At 43.6% G+C, this 19,538-nt stretch overlaps 1 protein-coding gene across 1 annotated transcript in view; it reads left to right on the top strand.

The window, feature by feature from the left end:
* Positions 1-1,047: 1,047 nt before the first annotated feature.
* Positions 1,048-19,538, top strand: part of N4BP2L1 (NEDD4 binding protein 2 like 1) — a 28,519-nt gene continuing 10,028 nt past the window's right edge. Inside the window, exon 1 of the mRNA XM_034758655.1 lies at positions 1,048-1,276. Within this exon, the coding sequence (XP_034614546.1) occupies positions 1,137-1,276 (140 nt within the window). The 5' untranslated portion in view covers positions 1,048-1,136. The remainder of the gene's footprint in view (positions 1,277-19,538) is intronic.

The following is a 19,538-nucleotide window of genomic DNA, read 5'->3' on the forward strand; positions in this document are numbered from 1 at the left end:
AAATTGAGGGGGACAGGGAAGCCTTTATTAGTTCCTTTAGTTTAAAATGCTTTAACAGGTTTTGAATGACACCAATTAGGGTGACCAGATGTCCTGATTTTAGAGAGACAGTCCCTATATTCTGAGCTTTGTCTTATATAGGTGCCTATTTCCCCCGTCCTGATTTTTCATACTTGCTATCTGGTCACCCTATTGCCAATCTATCTTGCGGTTGTACCTATCTTGAGTAAAAATTACAGTAGACATTTATGTTTGAGAAGGATTTAATACACAAGAGTATAGTGCTTCTTAGGGCCAGATTTTTAAATGTATTTAGGCAACTAGTGGGCTTTTCAAAAGCAGCCAGATGCTTTCAACTTTTAAAAATGTGACCTGTAGTGAACCATGTTCTAAACACAAGCGGGGACGTAAAAAAGGACGAGGGTGCTGGACAGAGGCAAAATAACAGTTGACAAAGGTGGAATCCCCTTTGGTGGATTAAAGGAACCCAAAGTTTTGCCATCAACCCAGGAAATCAGTCACCCTGACATCAGATGAGCCCCCCAAATAAATCTGTGTAAAAAAAAAATGCATGTATGTGCCTGGCAAGGGAAAGGCCCAGACCCCAGTTCAGCAACCAGGCCAGCCGGCAAGGCAAGCTTGTCACCTGCTGAGGCTTTATACACTTGTCAACCCCTGGCCATTAGAACTGGTTGTGGTAGCGGCGGGAAACAGACGTCCCAGACTCGCGGCTCCTTGAGCGACTCACCGCATGGGCGCAGGTGGGGCCGTGGGCGGACACTGGGCTCTGGCGCGGTGCCGTGACGGGCCCAGCCCTGGGAACCCGGCGCTACGAGCCGCCGCCTCTGCCCCCAGGCGCTGCAGCCGGCTCAGCGGACCTGGGATACCGGTTCCCCCTCCCCCCGCGGCTGGCAGCGCCTCGCGCACGGGCTCAACCCCCGCTCCCCCCCCTGAGCTGGGCCTGGGGCCCCGCCCCTCGTCCTGCCGCCGCCGTCAGCTCGGCCCTGCCCAGCCCCGCGCGCCCCGGAGCACGTGGCCATGCCCAGCTGGGCTGTTAGCGCGCATGCTCAGTGCCAGCCGAGCCGCTGCTGCTGACGGGCCGCTGTTGGCGGCTGGCAGCTGCCCGCTCCGCGCCCATGGAGGGGAGCCTGGTCCGCGCCTTCGGGGCCCTGAGCCTGCAGCCCCCGGCCCGGGCGCAGCCCCGCAGGCGCCGCTTCCGCAAACGCCTCTACCTGCTGCGCGGCCTGCCCGGCTCCGGGAAAACCACGCGGGCCAGGTAACGGGGGCGCCGGGGTGTCGCGGCCCCGCTGGGGCAAGGGGCGCCCCGCCCTGCTCCGGGCCGCTCCCCCTGCGGGGCTGCCGCGGCAGGCGCCGGGCCGGAGCCTGGCCTGGGTGTGGCGGGGCCAAGCGCCCTCCTCGCGGCCATCCCGGCCGAGGTGGCCGGGTCCGGGTCCGTGCCGGGCGCGGGCTGACGGGGAGCGGCCCAGCCGCGGGGAACATTTGCTGGCAGCTCCGCACGTGGCTGTTGTTCGTGCGGCCAGTGGCGGGGAGCGGAGCCTTTGCCCGCAAGTGTCTCCCAAATCCCGACAGCCGCGGCGGTAGCGCCCGCGGCTCTGCCCCCTGCCCCCTTCTCCGAAGCTGGGGGCGGAAGTGCCGGGTTCCTGTCAGGCTACGGGACCAGCAGTCACGTGTCTGGCACGCTACAGGTCTGTCTCATCTTGCGCTGGGGTTACCTTCCGCAGCCAGCGCCTAAAGCCAAAATCAGGTATAGTCAAAATTACATTGGGTGTAATGGCAGGCGGGATCGCCTACACTACAGAAACACTATTTAAATTATTTTTCTCTCTCTTGTTTTTGCCAACCGAGTAAAGCTGAAATCGCACATGTTAAATGCGCCTAAGATGTGACAGACCTGTACTGGGTGATGTTGTGTAAAGTGATCAAGGTGTCAGCAGTAGCTTCACGCTGGGGGGCAAACCTGCCTCTTCGCTCCCCCTTTTGCGGAAGGAAAGATAATGTAGAAACTGATTGTCGTTGTTGTTTCCTTTTTGTTAATAAAGTTGAACTGAACTGATGTACAATAAGCAGTGATTGGACCACATAGAAGCTGTGACTTTTCTTCTTTTAATGTATTCTTTGGATTTGTATACCAACACTTCCTAGCCACTTTACATACACAGACCAATTTTCATCTCTGAGATACCTTTTCTTCCTCCTGTTGTGCACTCTCCAGCGCTCATTTTTCTGACCTGTTGCTTAGACTTTGTGATGTATTCTCCTAGCTCGTCACTACAAAACAAAACAAAAATCTTTGCTTTAGTTTAACTCAAAGCTAAAGCAAACTAAGGCCACTTTACTTCCAAATGAGCTTATCGATTTTTAGAAATCACACCTTCTTTGTGTTTTGTCACATCTGCTGTGAAAGTGTTCTTAAAATGAACAACATGTTTTGGGTCATAATCCAAGACTGCTATAACATGAAATATATGGCAGAATGCGGGTAAAACAGAGCAGGAGACATACAATTCTCCCCCAAGAAGTACAGTCACAAATTTAATTGCTGCATTATTTTTTTAACGAGCATCATCAGCATGGAAGGATGTGTTGAATTCATATGGTTAATTAATTTGGCTTAATTTCCCATGCAGACAGCCCTCATTGAAGAAAAAACCTTGGCGTACACAGCACAGTATACAAGTACCTTACATATACCACGGGCAAGATTCTGTGCTGCATCTCTTGTGCAGCACGGGGGACTTTAAGGCACTTTTTTTTGCCTTGGCCAAGAAGTTGGAGAGGCCCCCAGCATACCATACACAGTCCTGGGGGCCTCTAAATTATGGCAGCCTCCCCCAGTTGCCCTGTAGGCTGCAGTGTTATGGCCTTACTCTTCACATATCCCTCCTGTTCCCAGCATGCTTCCTGCACAAGGGCTCACTGCTGTCTACTGTCCTGGCTGTACTGAAGGAAACCTCAGCTGGAACTGGGACTTTTAAGGCCCATTTATGCTGCTCTGGTCCTTTTCTTCAGCCTAAAGGGGCTGGAATGGGCTTGAGGATCTCACCCAATTACTGTAGCTTCACAATACGCTTATCAGGTAGGGAAGTATAATCTCGTTTTATGCATGGGGAATTGGGAGATTGACTGTTCCACATCCCAAAGGAAGTCTATGGCAGAGTCAGGAATAAATCCAGTTTTCCCATGATGTATGACACTCCCTAAAGTATAAGAGCATCCTTTTTTCCTCTGAAGGATCTGTGACAAAGTGCAAATCTGATAAAACCCTCATCACACTGTTAGAGGTTAATGTACATAAAGCATCGTCTTCTAATGGGAGTTGAGGTTGGGGGCATGTCTATATCAACTGTTAGTACAGGGCAAGCTCATGTTTAAATCTACCTTGCACTACCCTGCTGCACATTAACTGTTCATGTGGACACTGCTGCCCTGCACTTCACCTTCTGTAGTGCACTTTGATCTACTCCCATTTCAAGGTAGAGCAGATCAAAGTGTGCTAGGGAACTTTTACTGCATGGCCACAGGGTCCACATGGACAGTTAGTATGTGACAGGCTAGTGCAAGGTAGAATTACAGCCTTGCTTGCTATGTGCTAACTGTTTGTATAGCTGGGTGGTTTTTTTCTTTTGTGTCTGTCCATGTACATTTCATATTCAGCTTTATGTACTACTATTCTGTGAATATGAGACAATCTCCTCTCCCATTTTTCTGCTGTTTCTGTGTGATGTCAGTTAACAGGCAAGCTAAATGCATACACAAGTTTATGTGTGAACTGAGGAAAACAGCTGGCATAGAAGAGCAAAGCCATCAGTGTGAGTGGTTTCACAAAGACTGTTGCATGCAGTGATGATTAGTTGTGTGTGTGTTGTGGTTAAGTCACTTGTGCATTTTAATCATGACCCGTTAGGAGGGAAGAGTAACACAAGAGAAATTGATTCAGTCAAAAGAGGAAAATGGATTCACAATGCTGAAAAGTTAGGTTTCAGCCCCATGGGGAAAGTAGCTTGCAAAAATCTTAAACAAGCAAAACAATCTGCTTTTTCTTCAGAACTGCTGCAACAAATTGAGTTTATCAATCTATCCTTAGAAATAATTACTTTTAATCACATCTATAGCACTGTAACTGTATATGCTGCTGTTCAGAGAAAGGTCAGTGCCAAACTGGTGTTCTTCTTAAGAAGGGCCAATAATCTAAAGGCATGGGTAAATATGTTGCATCCACAAAGTATAGCAGAGGAAGGATGGCTCTATGCTTAAGGCACTAGACTGGAACTCATGTGTTCTGAGTTCTTTCCTGGCTCTGCAACAGACTTCTTGTGTGAACTCATTAAACCACTTACAAATTATAAATACAATAAGCAGAGAGAGTGTTACCATAAGCCTAGAGCTACCAAGGGGACTTAGATTCAGCAGTGCAATGCCTAACTGGCATCCATAGCCCTCAGGCACCCAGGCTCCCTATGCAATGTCTGGGGAAGGGTAAGACGCCTAAGAATGGGATTCACAAAAGCCATCAGGCTGAATGGGGAGCCACCTAAGCTGGACAGTAGGAAGAGCTGAGGAGAGGGGTGTGCGTGCCCCTCAGAGATAAATGTCTAGTGAGAGGCACCCCCTCTGCTTGGGATCACAGCTGTGAACCCTCTCCAAAGTTAGGCACCTAAACCAGGTCAGTCCTTTTTCAAAAAAAAGTAAGGAGGAGGTGGTGCAGCACTTGCTCAGGATGTGGGAGACCAGGGTTCAAATCCACACTGTGTGAGATGTAGAACAGGGACTTGAAGCCAGGTCTCCCTCCTAGGTGAGTGCCCTAACCACTTGGCAATAGGTACTCTAGGGCAGCTATTTCCCACTTTCCCGTTGAAAGTTGTTCCACTTTGTATAAAATACTTAAATATTCAGTGGGTAAGAAAGATTGATTCTGTAGCCCAATGATTAGGGAACTCACTTGGGATATGGGACACCTTGCTTCAAGTCGCTGCTCCACATGAGGCAGAGTGGGCATTTGAACCTGGGTCTCCCACATCATGGGTGAGTGCACTAACCCCTGGGCTATTGGAGTATAAACTAGGGTGGTACCACCACCTGTGTGTTGTACTGACCTTGACCTAGTAGGCGTGCTCTGACAACATCTCCCAGATTGGGCAAGATAGTTTAAGGATCCAACTGGGACTTCAGTATGAGCTAGGACTGAAGCAGCATTGTACATGTCCACTAGCAGAAATTTAGGCACCTCCAGTTAGGTCCTCAAAAGCCCTGCTCAGTGGCGACCTATGTTTTGGATTTAAGCACCTAAAGTGACAGGTGGGCACCTAACTCCCTTTGTAAATCTAACTCATAGTGCTTAGGAATCATAGCCATGGACCGGGAACCCCACTGTTCCAGGTGTTGCACAGATAGAACAGAAAAACAGTTTCTGCCCCACAGACCTTGCAATCTAAGGACTGATCTACATTAGAAAATTAACACGCAGGCTGTGTGAAAAATCCACACCCCTAAGCGACACAGTTAAACCAATCTCACCTTTGGTATGGCTAGAACTAGGTCGATGGGAGAATTCTCCCCTCGATCTAGATGCTACTTCTTGGGAAAGTGGATTATCTGCACTGACAGGAGGAGCCCTCCCATTGGCGTGGGTAGCGTCTTCACTGAAGCACTACAGCACAGCTGCAGTAGTTTATGTGTAGACAAGGCCTTAGTGTAAGACAAGAGACAGACGGATATAGATGGGGTGGAGGGGTGGGTACAAAAGACAGTGAGACAATTACTGATTAGAAAGTTGGCTCTAATCCAAGTAAACCACTCCTTACTGAGGCAGAGAAATGATATACAATGCCGTGGGGCACTTTAATTGCTCTGACTCTACGACCCCATAAGAAAGGAGACTGGTATTCTCCTGTGTAAGCTCACCAAAGTTTTCTGGGCAATAGTCATGCAAGGCCTAACGCAGGAGGAGCTTTCCACTCCACAACCCCAGCCTAACTCCTCACATTCCCTCAAAAAGGGCCCCATCCCTAAAAAAAAGTAAATAAATCCTAACCCCTACTCTTAGCAGCGCTTTTACCATGACAAGGGAGACATGCCATAGACTCCCTGAAATCCACTAGGGGGACTTGGCAATATAAATATATTTTCATCCCACTCCACACTATGGTTACAATCCTTCTGAGCCTATCAGTGCAGATTAGTAAGCAGTCAGAAGTTGTGGTTGAACTGATATGAGGTACTGGCTCCCAGGTGTCCATAACATTGCATCTGCAGCACCTTTATGTCCGAAAAGCAACAGAGGGCTTATCTTCACTGCAGGAGTCACTCTAGTAATAACTTAAGTTGCCCCTAACATGTTTCCCCTTCACACACAAAACCCCTCAACATGAGTGTGATGGAGTTTCTAACTTGTGTTGGTTGGCATCCCAGAAGGTACATACTACAGCTCAAATTAGTGCAACTTCTCAGCTGCCATTACAAGTCACTGTGTGTGGGTCGAGTGTTGTTTTGCAGTATGACCACTCTTACTCAAGCTAGGCTATGTAGGAGCAGGCAGCATGGGTAACTTCCCTGATTTATAGTTACAATTTTGAGACACTCCATGAACCTTGCAGCTTATCACTAACAACTGCAATTCATCCCAACTGTGTGGGATCAAGGCCTTCATTTCAATTGGCTTCACCAGGCTACTTTCAGGTTACATATGTGGGAAGGACACACGATTCATTATATGCACTGATTCTTAAAGTAGCTCTACTGTACAATATTTATATCTATACCCATTACTGTATTACCATGATGCACAAAACATGATAATGTCATCTATTTGGCATCACTGCACAAACACTAGGACCTGATCTAACAATCATAACAGACCATTCGAACTCTCCCCTTAAGTCAATAGGCCAATATGTAACTTTTCAGCCAATAATTCCGGTCTCTTTTGATTCCTAGTTTTAAGAGGGTCATCTCTGTATCCCTCCTAAGACATGCAGTGAGTGGTCCTACTGATAGAGGGCTCTAAGAAATGCTAGGACTAACGATACTAGCATTCCCAAAGGAAGTACTGTTCCATATAGTTTGTGTTTCTTTTTCTCTATATACTTATTTCTAACCCTTTTGTCAAATTCCTTCCCTTACTACTTCTTATTTTAGTCTCCACTCCAACCCTTTTGTAAGGTTAGTAGGATCTTGAATGCATATCCAGCTATCCAGAAGTTTATGGGCTATGACTAATAGATCCTGTAGCTCATTAACATATTGTAGGAATTTAATTTTGACTATTAATAATGTGTAATCAGCACATAATTCTCCTGTAACCCCCCCCTTCTGAACTATTGCTACTGATTAGAGAGTTGGCTCTAATCCAAGTAAACCACTCCTTCCTGACACAGAGAACATGATACATTGTGCTGTGGGGCACTATAATTGCTCTGACTCTACAACACCATAGGGAACTCCTGTGTCAGCTCACCAAAGTCTTTTCTGGCAATAATAACAGTCTTGCAATCAGTATTACAAATAAAAAGGTACTTTCTGTGAAAGTGCATGCGTTCTAAATATGAATGATCCTTGAGTGTACACCATACTAAATGCCCTTCTAGATGTTCCAGTGATCCCTTGCTTTGTGAGGTGTTAACAGAATGGGCATGTGGAACTAGTGTTAGATGCATCAGAACTCTAAGACATTAAATAGGCAACAAATAAAAATCCTGGAACTGTACCAGTTGTTGGATATGGGTAACCTATGATGCCTTTCCCAATCTGAATGATAGGAATATCCTTTTCAGTATGCTTTCTAGGACTCAATGTCTTTCAAATTCTGCGATTAAAAACACCTGAAAGCTCTGATTATTTCCCCAGCAGTGTTATCCATGAACCTGAAGGCCTCTCCCCAGCTGCTTACTTGCATTTCAACACCCGTTCAAAATGAAGTTGAAAATAAACTTCTTGGTTTCATGGACAGAAACAGGCATATAATTAAATCAGAAATGATTATATGGAAGCCTTGAAGAGTTAATATACGGTGCTCTCAGCAAAAAAGGACTTTAATTTTATCTTTATTGTTGTAAAACACCAATAATGTAGAATGATGTGTGAACCTGAAAAATAATAAATAGCATGATTACAATGCTTCCCAGCTCATCTAGTTATTTCATATAAACATTGGACAGGAGGGGAGATAAGACAGAACCGTACAGATCACATCTGAGTGCCTTTGGAGTGGACAACAGTTGGCCAGCGTGACCTTGTGGGATCTCTCCAAGAAGGACCAAAGCTACTGGAGAGCTGTTTGTCCATTCCACAAGATCCCACAATATCTTGTGTCAGCGACATCAATGACTGTTGAAAAATCCAACAGAACCAGACGTTGGTATTCTTTTTGTATTGGTTTTCTTTCCTTGATATATTAAATTTCAATTTTTTTTAAAGTGGACCTTCCATGGGCATATACAAGGACTTCCCTAGAAACCCTTAAGCAACACATGCCATCATGGACTATGTTCTCGTACATTATATACACTTACAACAGTTTGCAGTTCTTTTATCAGAGAAGTTATCTGGGACGTCTCTTCTATAGTGCCTGTACTGTTCGGGTTTTTTTCTCTACCATACCGTATTTTTTTATTGCTATATTATTATTACTACTCTTATTACAAGTAGAGTTACAGTTCCTAGCCGGAAGAAAGTAAACCAATACACAGACGATGAGAACTCGCAGCTCTAAGTGTGGAGAGGGTATCTGGTGGCTTATGCTACCTTTGCCCCCTCCCAGTCTTGTGGTATTCTGGAGGGTGGAGAAGTCTCCAACATAAGTTGGACAACCCTGGGGCTGTCTACGTTACAACAACCTGCCCAGGATGCCCTACAAGCCACAGCAGTGCTGTGTGCTCCCGTCCCACCACTGACACATCCCCCTACACCAGGGCTTGTCATAAGATCCTCGACCAACAGCCTTACAGCTCTCTTCCACTGCACCCTCGCTGTGGGAAATCCTCAGCCAAATACAGGCTTTTCGATCCCCTTTATGCTGCTCTGGCCCTTTTACCTAGCATAAAGTGGCTGGAGCAGGCGTGAGGATCTCATACAGAATATTTTAAATAGTCTCAAGAAACACCGCCAATTCAGCTTTCTAAATAATTGCCTCTTACAGTTAAAGCCCATTGGAAAGTTGGTGTTAGAGTTCAAGCAGAACAGGAGAGGGGAAGAAGAAAGATATCATGGTTTATGTGCTGGCTTCTAAAGCTAGATATCCAAAATATTTGAATGACGAGAATTTCATTACAAATAGAGGAAATACTGTTTCCCTAAAGCAGTTTTATTCTGTCCATTCTAATGACAAAATTATTGTTTAGCAAGATTCACCCAGGCCAGGGCTTTATAAAGCAGCGCACAAGCGACCAGGGAGCTTTTGCGAACAGGGGCTGCTAACAGGGAGTTTCGCAAGGGAGTTCTCCAGGAGAAGGAGGAGCAAATACAGGATCCTTGGGGTAAGTGACTGTCTGTAGTGTGTGTTTGTTTGTGTTTGGGGGTTACTTGCTGTGTGCTGAGCTTGTGTTTGTCAGTCTGTTTGTTTGTTTGTTTGAAGGTCCGTGTGCTGTGGCTGGCAGTTGGAAGCTGTGAGCTTCAAAGGAAGGTCTGAAGGCTAGAAGCTTCTGGTAATTGGCTGAGCCTTAATCAGTGGGCGGGGCATTCACCCAGGCCAGGGCTTTATAAAGCAGCGCACAAGTGACCAGGAAGCTTTTGCGACTAGGGGCTGCTAACAGGGAGTTTCGAAGGGGAGCAGGAAGGGAGCGCGGATCCCTTGCCGGTTCTATCTTAAACCCTTTATTCCCCTTAAAACCTATAGCCCAAACTACATTCAAAACTTCTTGCTTTAAACAACCCCTTCATTAACTAGGAGACAATTCAGGCAAAAGCCCAGCTGCAGAGTGGGGGCTATCCAGTTTATTGCACTGAGTGTAGCATGGGCGGGTGGCATATGTGTGCATTCGGTGCAAGGAGCTCCTGGCCCTCAGAGACCACATACGGACTCTGGAGTCAAGGGTGGCGGAACTGGAGGAGCTAAGGGAGGCAGAGAGGTATGTTGATGAGGCTTTCCGGGACACTGTAGAATTATCCCACCTCCGGTCAGACAGCCCCTGCGCTGTTGAGGAGGATGAAAGGCCCAGGGCAGCAGAGCAGTCAACGGGAGCAGAGGGAAACCTTCCCATATTTGGGACCCTCCTTCCAGACAGTGCTGGGGTTGTCTCTCCCACTGAGGTTACCTCTCCGGGGGAGGGAACTCCAGTTGCTAGGAAAAGGCAGGTATCAGTATTGGGAGATTTGATCATTAGAAACGTAGATAGCTGGGTTTGTGATGACCAGGAGAACCGTATGGTGACTTGCTTGCCTGGTGCAAAGGTTGCGGATCTCTCAAGGTATCTAGACAGATTTATGTGTAGTGCTGGGGAGGAGCTGGTGGTCGTGGTACATGTAGGTACTAATGACATAGGGAAGGGTAGGAGAGATGTCCTGGAGGCCAAATTTAGGCTGCTAGGGAGGAGACTGAAATCCAGGACCTCTATGGTGGCATTCTCAGAAATGCTCCCAGTTCCAGGCGCAGGGCCAGGTAGGCAGGCAGAGCTTCAGAGTCTCACTGCGTGGATGAGACGATGGTGTAGAAAGGAGGGGTTTACATTCATTAGGAACTGGGGAAACTTCTGGAATGGGGGGAGCCTATACAGGAAGGATGGGCTCCACCTAAACCAAAGTGGAACCAGACTGCTGGCACTAAACATTAAAAAGGTTGTAGAGCAGTTTTTAAACTAGGAGATAGGGGAAAGCCGACTGCTGCAGAGGAGCATGTGGCTCGGACAGAGACTTCTCTCAGGGGAAAGTCTAATGATAGAGAATCTCCAGGTTATAGTCAGGAGCAGAGGATGGAAGAGGATAAAGTAGGGGCCAGATCAGATGATAAACATTCATATAAAAAAGAATCTGATACATCAGAAAAGGGCAGACAAATAAACAGTGACAAGTTTTTAAAGTGCTTGTACACAAATGCTAGAAGTCTAAATAATAAGATGGGTGAACTAGAGTGCCTTGTGATAAAGGAGGATATTGATATAATAGGCATCACAGAAACCTATTGGACTGAGAAGAATCAATGGAACACAATCATTCCGGGGTACAAAATATATCAGAAGGACAGAACAGGTCGTGCGGGGGCGCACTATATGTGAAAGAAAATGTACAATCAAATGAAGTAAAAATCTTAAGCAAATCCGCATGTTCCATAGAATCTCTATGGATAGAAATTTCATGCTCTAATAAGAATATAACATTAGGGATCTATTATCAACCACCTGACCAGGACCATGATAGTGATGATGAAATGCTAAGGGAAATTAGGCTATCAAAATTAAGAACTCAATAATAGTGGGGGATTTCAATTATCCCCATATTGACTGGGAACATTTCACTTCAGGACGAAATGCAGAGATAAAATTTCTCGATACTTTAAATGACTGCTTCATGGAGCAGCTGGTACGGGAACCCACAAGGGGAGAGGCAACTCTAGATTTAGTCCTGAGTGGAGCGCAGGAGCTGGTCCAAGAGGTAACTATAGCAGGACCACTTGGAAATAGTGACCATAATACAATAGCGTTCAACATCCCTGTGGCGGGAAGACCATCTCAACAGCCCAGCACTGTGGCATTTAATTTCAAAAGGGGGAACTATGCAAAAATGAGGGGGTTAGTTAAACAGAAGTTTAAAAGGTACAGTGACTAAAGTGAAATCCCTGCAAGCTGCATGGGCACTTATTAAAGACACCATAATAGAGGCCCAACTTCAATGTATACCCCAAATTAAGAAACACAGTAAAAGAACTAAAAGAGAGCCACCGTGGCTTAACCATGTAAAAGAAGCAGTGAGAGATAAAAAGACTTCCTTTAAAAAGTGGAAGTCAAATCCTAGTGAGGCAAATAGAAAGGAGCATAAATGCTGCCAAATTAAGTGCAAGAATGTAATAAGAAAAGCCAAAGAGGAGTTTGAAGAACGACTAGCCAAAAACTCCAAAGGTAATAACAAAATGTTTTTTAAGTACATCAGAAGCAGGAAGCCTGCTAAACCACCAGTGGGGCCCCTCGATGATCGAGATACAAAAGGAGCGCTTAAAGACGATAAAGTCATTGCGGAGAAACTAAATGGATTCTTTGCTTCAGTCTTCACGGCTGAGGCTGTTAGGGAGATTCCCAAACCTGAGCCGGCTTTTGTAGGTGACAAATCTGAGGAACTATCACGGATTGAAGTGTCACGAGAGGAGGTTTTGGAATTAATTGATAAACTTAACATTAACAAGTCACCGGGACCAGATGGCATTCACCCAAGAGTTCTGAAAGAACTCAAATGTGAAGTTGTGGAACTGTTAACTAAGGTTTGTAACCTGTCCTTTAAATCGGCTTCTGTACCCAATGACTGGAAGTTAGCTAATGTAACGCCAATATTTAAAAAGGGCTCTAGAGGTGATCCCGGCAATTACAGACCGGTAAGTCTAACGTCTGTACCAGGCAAATTAGTCGAAACAATAGTTACGAATAAAATTGTCCAACACATAGAAAAACATAAACTGTTGAGCAATAGTCAACATGGTTTCTGTAAAGGGAAATCGTGTCTTACTAATCTATTAGAATTCTTTGAAGGGGTCAACAAACATGTGGATAAAGGGGATCCAGTGGACATAGTTTACTTAGATTTCCAGAAAGCCTTTGACAAGGTCCCTCACCAAAGGCTCTTACGTAAATTAAGCTGCCATGGGATAAAAGGGAAGGTCCTTTCATGGATTGAGAACTGGTTAAAAGAGAGGGAACAAAGGGTAGGAGTAAATGGTAAATTCTCAGAATGGAGAGGGGTAACTAGTGGTGTTCCCCAAGGGTCAGTCCTCAGACCAATCCTATTCGACTTATTCGTAAATGATCTGGAGAAAGGGGTAAACAGTGAGGTTGCAAAGTTTGCAGATGATACTAAACTGCTAAAGATAGTTAAGTCCAAAGCAGACTGTGAAGAACTTCAAAAAGATCTCACAAAACTAAGTGATTGGGCAACAAAATGGCAAATGAAATTTAATGTGGATAAATGTAAAGTAATGCACATTGGAAAAAATAACCCCAACTATACATACAATATGATGGGGGCTAATTTAGCTACAACAAGTCAGGAAAAAGATCTTGGAGTCATAGTGGATAGTTCTCTGAAAATGTCCACGCAGTGTGCAGAGGCAGTCAAAAAAGTAAACAGGATGTTAGGAATCATTAAAAAGGGGATAGAGAATAAGACTGAGAATATATTATTGCCCTTATATAAATTGATGGTATGCCCTCATCTCGAATACTGCATACAGATGTGGTCTCCTCATCTCAAAAAAGATATACTGGCACTAGAAAAGGTTCAGAAAAGGGCAACTAAAATGATTAAGGGTTTGGAACGGGTCCCATATGACGAGAGATTAAAGAGGCTAGGACTCTTCAGCTTGGAAAAGAGGAGACTAAGGGGGGATATGATAGAGGTATATAAAATCATGAGTGATGTGGAGAAAGCGGATAAGGAAAAGTTATTTACTTATTCCCATAATACAAGAACTAGGGGTCATCAAATGAAATTAATAGGCAGCAGGTTTAAAACAAATAAAAGAAAGTTCTTCTTCACACAGCGCACAGTCAACTTGTGGAACTCCTTACCTGAGAACGTTGTGAAGGCTAGGACTATAACAGAGTTTAAAAGAGAACTGAATAAATTCATGGTGGTTAAGTCCATTAATGGCTATTAGCCAGGACGGGTAAGGAACAGTGTCCCTAGCCTTTGTCTGTCAGAGGATGGAGATGGATGGCAGGAGAGAGATCACTTGATCATTGCCTGTTAGGTTCACTCCCTCTGCGGCACGTGGCATTGGCCACTGTTGGTAGACAGGATACTGGGCTAGATGGACCTTTGGTCTGACCCGGTACGGCCTTTCTTATGTTCTTACAAAATATTTAAACAATGTATTGTAAATAGAAGTTATATATTTTATAATCACACTAAGACAATAGAGTGTATGTTGTTAGGCAATAAAATGGCCCAACCCATGTGAATTCATATTAGCAGTTAGACAAATGTTCCCTATCGCATTTTAGTAATTAAAGTCCAATGACATTGTTTAATAATAAAAAACAGAGCTGATAAGGTTCAGTTACAAGCATGCTTTGATCTTGCTACCAGCTATGTTTTCAGTCTTTTCTTTCTCTATATGGTTTTGTGTGTACTAATCTAACTAATATGTGGGTTTTTCTTTTTACAATTCTGCTCAAAATCTACTATTAAATTTGTATTAGTCACAAAATTTCCCATTTTAATGCCTGGTGTAGATTTTGATAAAATGTAGGCATTGTGTTGTTCAGAGTAGTATTTATGGTGACACTATTGATAGTGGTACTATATAACTTTACTTCAGTCAAAAATCAACATGTTCTTAATATGGGTAGACTGACATGGGTGATTTTTAGGAGTACTGTGTGCACTTTAAATAATAAAGGTCAAAAGAGAAAGCTTCTGACAATTAGCCTTTTACATAGACTGTAAAAAAGTTTACTGAAAACATGAGAACCTATTATTACAATATTTCAGGTTGGTTACTTTACAAAGCCAAATGTAAACATCTCCTTTCAATTAATGTAAGCTTATGCTATTGTTAATAGGCATTTACATATATGCTTCTAAAAACAGAAAATATCAAATGTGCTAATGATTCATAATTTGTAATGTACATTATGTAAAATAATTTTCTTTTTGAAGCACAAATATATTGGAAGCTGTTAGCCCTAAATACCAATGGGGTGAAACTGGTAGTGCTAGTTTTGAGATTACAAACACCCTGCAGATACAGTCTAGATAGCTATGAGGATGAATATCAAAGCCACCATGTGAAATATCTGAATGTATGTGATCTGTGTCTGGAGTGAGATAAGGCACACATCAAGGAACAACAATTAACTTGTCCTGATTAAGCAACTTATTTTCTCAAATTGTGAATTTTACTAAAAGATGCTTATCTGTTTTCTTGCTCAAGGAACTTTGAAGTAGCAATTCAGAGGGGACAGTATTATTCCTCTCAAGATAACCACCTCTTCCTCTGACAATCAAAGAAAGAAGGGGCTATGTTTGCACTATCTAAACTATTTTTTTTACTGTAAAGGTCATGATTCGGAGGCTAAGATTGAGACAGAGGGCAAGACAGTGTTTTGCAACATCAGAATTAAGACACAAGGTCAGTTTAAGTTTATCAACATACAGAAATACCAGTTTCATTGCCATGGTGACAACACGTTGACAGAAAGTAAATGTTCCTTTTTAAACACATACATCACCATATTTTTTCATTTTGCAGCAGTTGGAGTTAAACTTTCCTGCAACTAAATAATCAGTAGACATATAGGCACATTCATGCAGAATGTAACTTCTGGACAGAACTCAAGATCTTGCTCCAAGATCTCAGGGACAATGTGATGGTGGTTGTTTAATTTGGTTCTCATGCTTATTTTGCTAAGAAAGGGCTATATTTCGCCAATACTGAGAGTGTGAAACTCCCAACAATTGGAGTTCTTTGCACAGAACAAGGGCAGAATCAGGTCTGAAGCAAGATGAAAAAGTAACTGTTTGCAAAAGTACCAAGAGTATTTTGTTTAGACATCTGTTCACATAACTGCTTTAAAGAACATGACTTCTTTTCAGGGGTTGGAAGGCATAGATTATATAGCTGTATGACTTTTGCAATGTGGTGTAGTAGCAAGCACAGGACCACGAGCCAAGATTATTGGGCTACTCTTCTATCTCTGCAATTGACTTGGTCTGTGATCTTGGGCGAGTCACTTAAACTCTATGGCTCAGTTTCTCTATCTGTAAATTGTAGACAATACAGTAGAGCTGCAAAGATACGAACACCATAGTTACGGGCTGACCAGTCAACTGGACACCATGTGAAACCGGAAGCAACCAATCAGGCAGCAGCAAAGATTTTTTTAAAAAAAGCATGTACTGTACTGTGCCTGTATTGCATCTTAAAGGTAGGCACATCTGGGCTGCCTACCTCTGCCCCTGCCCCCGCTCGTGGGGCAGCCACTTAAGCAAGATGGTGGGGCTGCCAGCCAGAGACAGCAGACCAGGAGCAATGCTGGGGTCTGCGCAGCTTCTCCCCTCCCCTCCCCCGCTGGGAGGGGGACATGCTGTTCTTACCCCCCTCCCTGGTGTTTACACACAAACACACACATAAGAACAGCCATACTGGGTCAGACCAAAGGTCCATCTAGCCCAGTATCCTGTCTTCCAACAGTGGCTAATGCCAGGTGCCATAGAGGGAATGAACAGAACAGGTAATCATCAAGTGATCCAGCCTGTTGCCCATTCCCAGCTTCCTTATTTACGTTCTCCACAACAAGCATGATTTTATAGACCTCAGTCATATCCCCCCTTAGTCGTCTCTTTTCCAAGCTGAAAAGTCCCAGTCTTATTAATCTCTCCTCATATGGAAGTCATTCCAAACCCCTAATCATTTTTGTTACCCTTTTCTGAAACTTTTCCAATTCCAATATATCTTTTTGAGATGGGGCAACCATATCTGCACACTGTATTCAAGATGTGGGCATACCATAGATTCATATAAAGGCAGTATGATATTTTCTATCCCTTTATTAAAAATTGCCAACATTCTCTTCGCTTTTTTGACTGCCACTGCACATTGAGTGGATGTTTTCAGAGAACTATCCACAATGACTCCAAGATTTCTTGCTTGAGTGGTAACAGCTAATTTATATGCATAATTGGGATTATATTTTCCAATGTGCATTACTTTGCATTTATCAACATTGAATTTTATCTGCCATTTTATTGCTCAGTCACCGATTTTTGAGAGAGCATTTTGTAGCTCTTGGCAGTCTGCCTGGGACTTAACTTTCTTGAATACTTTTGTATCATCTGCAAATTTTGCCATCTCACTGTTTACCCCTTTTTCCAGATCATTTATGAATATGTTGAATAGTACTGGTCCCAGTACAGACCCCTGGGAGACACCACTATTTTCCTCTCTCCATTCTGAAAACTGACCATTTATTCCTACCTTTTAACCAGTTACCAATCCATGAGAAGACCTTCCCTCTTATCACATGACAGCTTACTTTGCTTAAGAGCTTTTGGTGAGGGACCTTGTCAAAGGCTTTCTGAAAATCTAAGTACACTATATCCACTGGACCCCCTCAAAGAATTCTAGTAGAATGGCTTAATTTTAGAGGCATTTGAGGAAAAATTAATTAAATTTGAATTCAGGATTTTTGTCATGAGACTCAGTCATGCAAAATCTTTGCTCCCAAACCAACTTCCAGATGGTAACACACAGATACCAGAGCTTTTTCTCATTGCCATCATTGGACATTTAGCCATGAAATTACTTCAGCAAATACAATACAGAAACATTTAATTGAAAATTAACCCCAAGATCCTACACCCTTAGCTGTAATGTCCGTGGAAGATAGTGGTGCACAGCACCCTTGAAAATAAGGCCATTGCTTTAGGTGCTTAAATGTGATTTAGGAGCCAAACTTTAGGAACTCATATTGGAAGATTTTGGCAGTATCTACACAACCTCAGTGTTACTCAGAACTGAAATAATTGCAAATATTGGTCCTGCATTGGGGTTTTATAGGAAATAGATGTTACATTGAACTCAAATAAACTAAAAGATCTTAAAGCCTGAATGTTTTTAATAACTACGCTTAGTTATATAGAAAGCAGAAATAGGAGGTATTGGATGTATTAGTCACAACAGTCACAGGGCAGTCTGCAAAAGGCAAGTTAGAAACAAGAGATGCAAGCATAGAGTACACTAGAGGAATATACCATTCTAACCAGTCTAACCCATTAAAACACTTGCAATACACCTCAAGCTCACCCAAGCTCCAACCTGTTTTCTTGCATTTTTAAGAACTATTTAGATTAGAATAGCTTTCAGCAGGTCTAAACCAATTTAGTGCCAATGGGGACAGCATGAAGATGCTTAAGATAGGCCTCCTACTACTGCCCCACAGGGGACTGATGGTCTTTCCGGGTCTTCCTGCTTCTGGTAGCTATGCCAGGAACTGGAAGATAGGTACCCAAAGGCAATGCAAATTAAACAGTTGAAACAATGGCAGTATGGACAAGAGCAAGATAGTTAGTGTGGATTGATATATTGGCAGGCTCTAGTACAAATAGTCAGTTACAAACAGCTGAATTCTTCACTGCAGATCCAGCTTTTGGATGGTGCAGTCTATGGAACTTTTATAATACAGAGGCTAGTTCTGGCCATCAGCCAGTAACTACTGAGTCACAGCTGTATGTGGTAGTAGCTACCATAAACTTGCACTCATTTAACTGGCAGATAAAAGCCACAATGGAAAAAAGAAGCAAACTCAACAGCTGAACCCTACTGATAGGAATTTATGTAGAATAATTGCACAGTCTAAAGCAATATACAACACAATTTACAAGTGAGGAACTTCTAACAGCAGGCAGATTAAGGTAAACAAGTACACAGACAGACAGCAAACAGAGATGACAGAATTAATCTTTGTCTGTCTGCCTCTCTGTTTATTTGTAGATAACCCAAAGCAGTTCCTTCCCTGCTATTGCTCAACTAGATAATACATTGAGAAACAGTTTTGAAGCTTAAGAATTATGGATCTGGTAGTTTAACCCTTCTTTGAGAGCACCCTGCACTCTTGAGATGGATGGGGGATTGGTGCCCCCTACTCTTCATAACCATATCCTGACACTGTTGCTGCCATCTATCTTTTTTCTCTCTCCTGTCAGTCTGCTTTTCTGTCTCTTCTCATTGACTTTTTCCCTTTGTTCTTTCTTTTTTCTTGCTCCATTACCTAGCTCTACTCCTCTCTTCCACTCTTTCTGTGGTAGTTCTGACCCTTTCTCAGCCCCATTCACCAGAAGAATCCAAGGTGTCTGGGGTGCATGATATCCACTGATGGCACCCAAGGCTGACTTGAGTGCTAAAGGAATGGAGAAAAGAACTTGGACTGATGCACAACTGCCTGAGCCTGAAGTCTCCTATATAAGAGCTGCTCCCCCTGTCAGCTATGTAGGAGGCCACAGTAGGTATAGAGACGGAAGGTGGGTGGCTTTCAGTGCACCACCTGACATTTTATCTGCAGACACAGCAATGCAGGAGGAAGGTGGAGATTTCACCTGCAACTTTCCCACCCAGGTTATCTTCTGTTCTGCCCTGTAGCTCCTAACTTGCCTGATCCCCGCTCTCGCCCCTCCACCACGGGAAACATTGCTTTAGAAGATGAACAATCTACAGTGAAATTATTCAGTAAAGAAATTTAATGTCCTTTTCAAGAATGCATATAGCCAGTGTTGTCTTTTGCACCTGTGCTGGGCTACAAATGAAACAGTTACCTTAAAATACTTAACAATGAGGTTGCAATTACAAAGTTTTCAATAATAATAATAATAATTAATAATTAGTTGGC

The sequence above is a fragment of the Trachemys scripta genome, chromosome 1, assembly GCF_013100865.1.
Source record: "Trachemys scripta elegans isolate TJP31775 chromosome 1, CAS_Tse_1.0, whole genome shotgun sequence".
Classification (NCBI taxonomy): Eukaryota; Metazoa; Chordata; order Testudines; family Emydidae; genus Trachemys; species Trachemys scripta.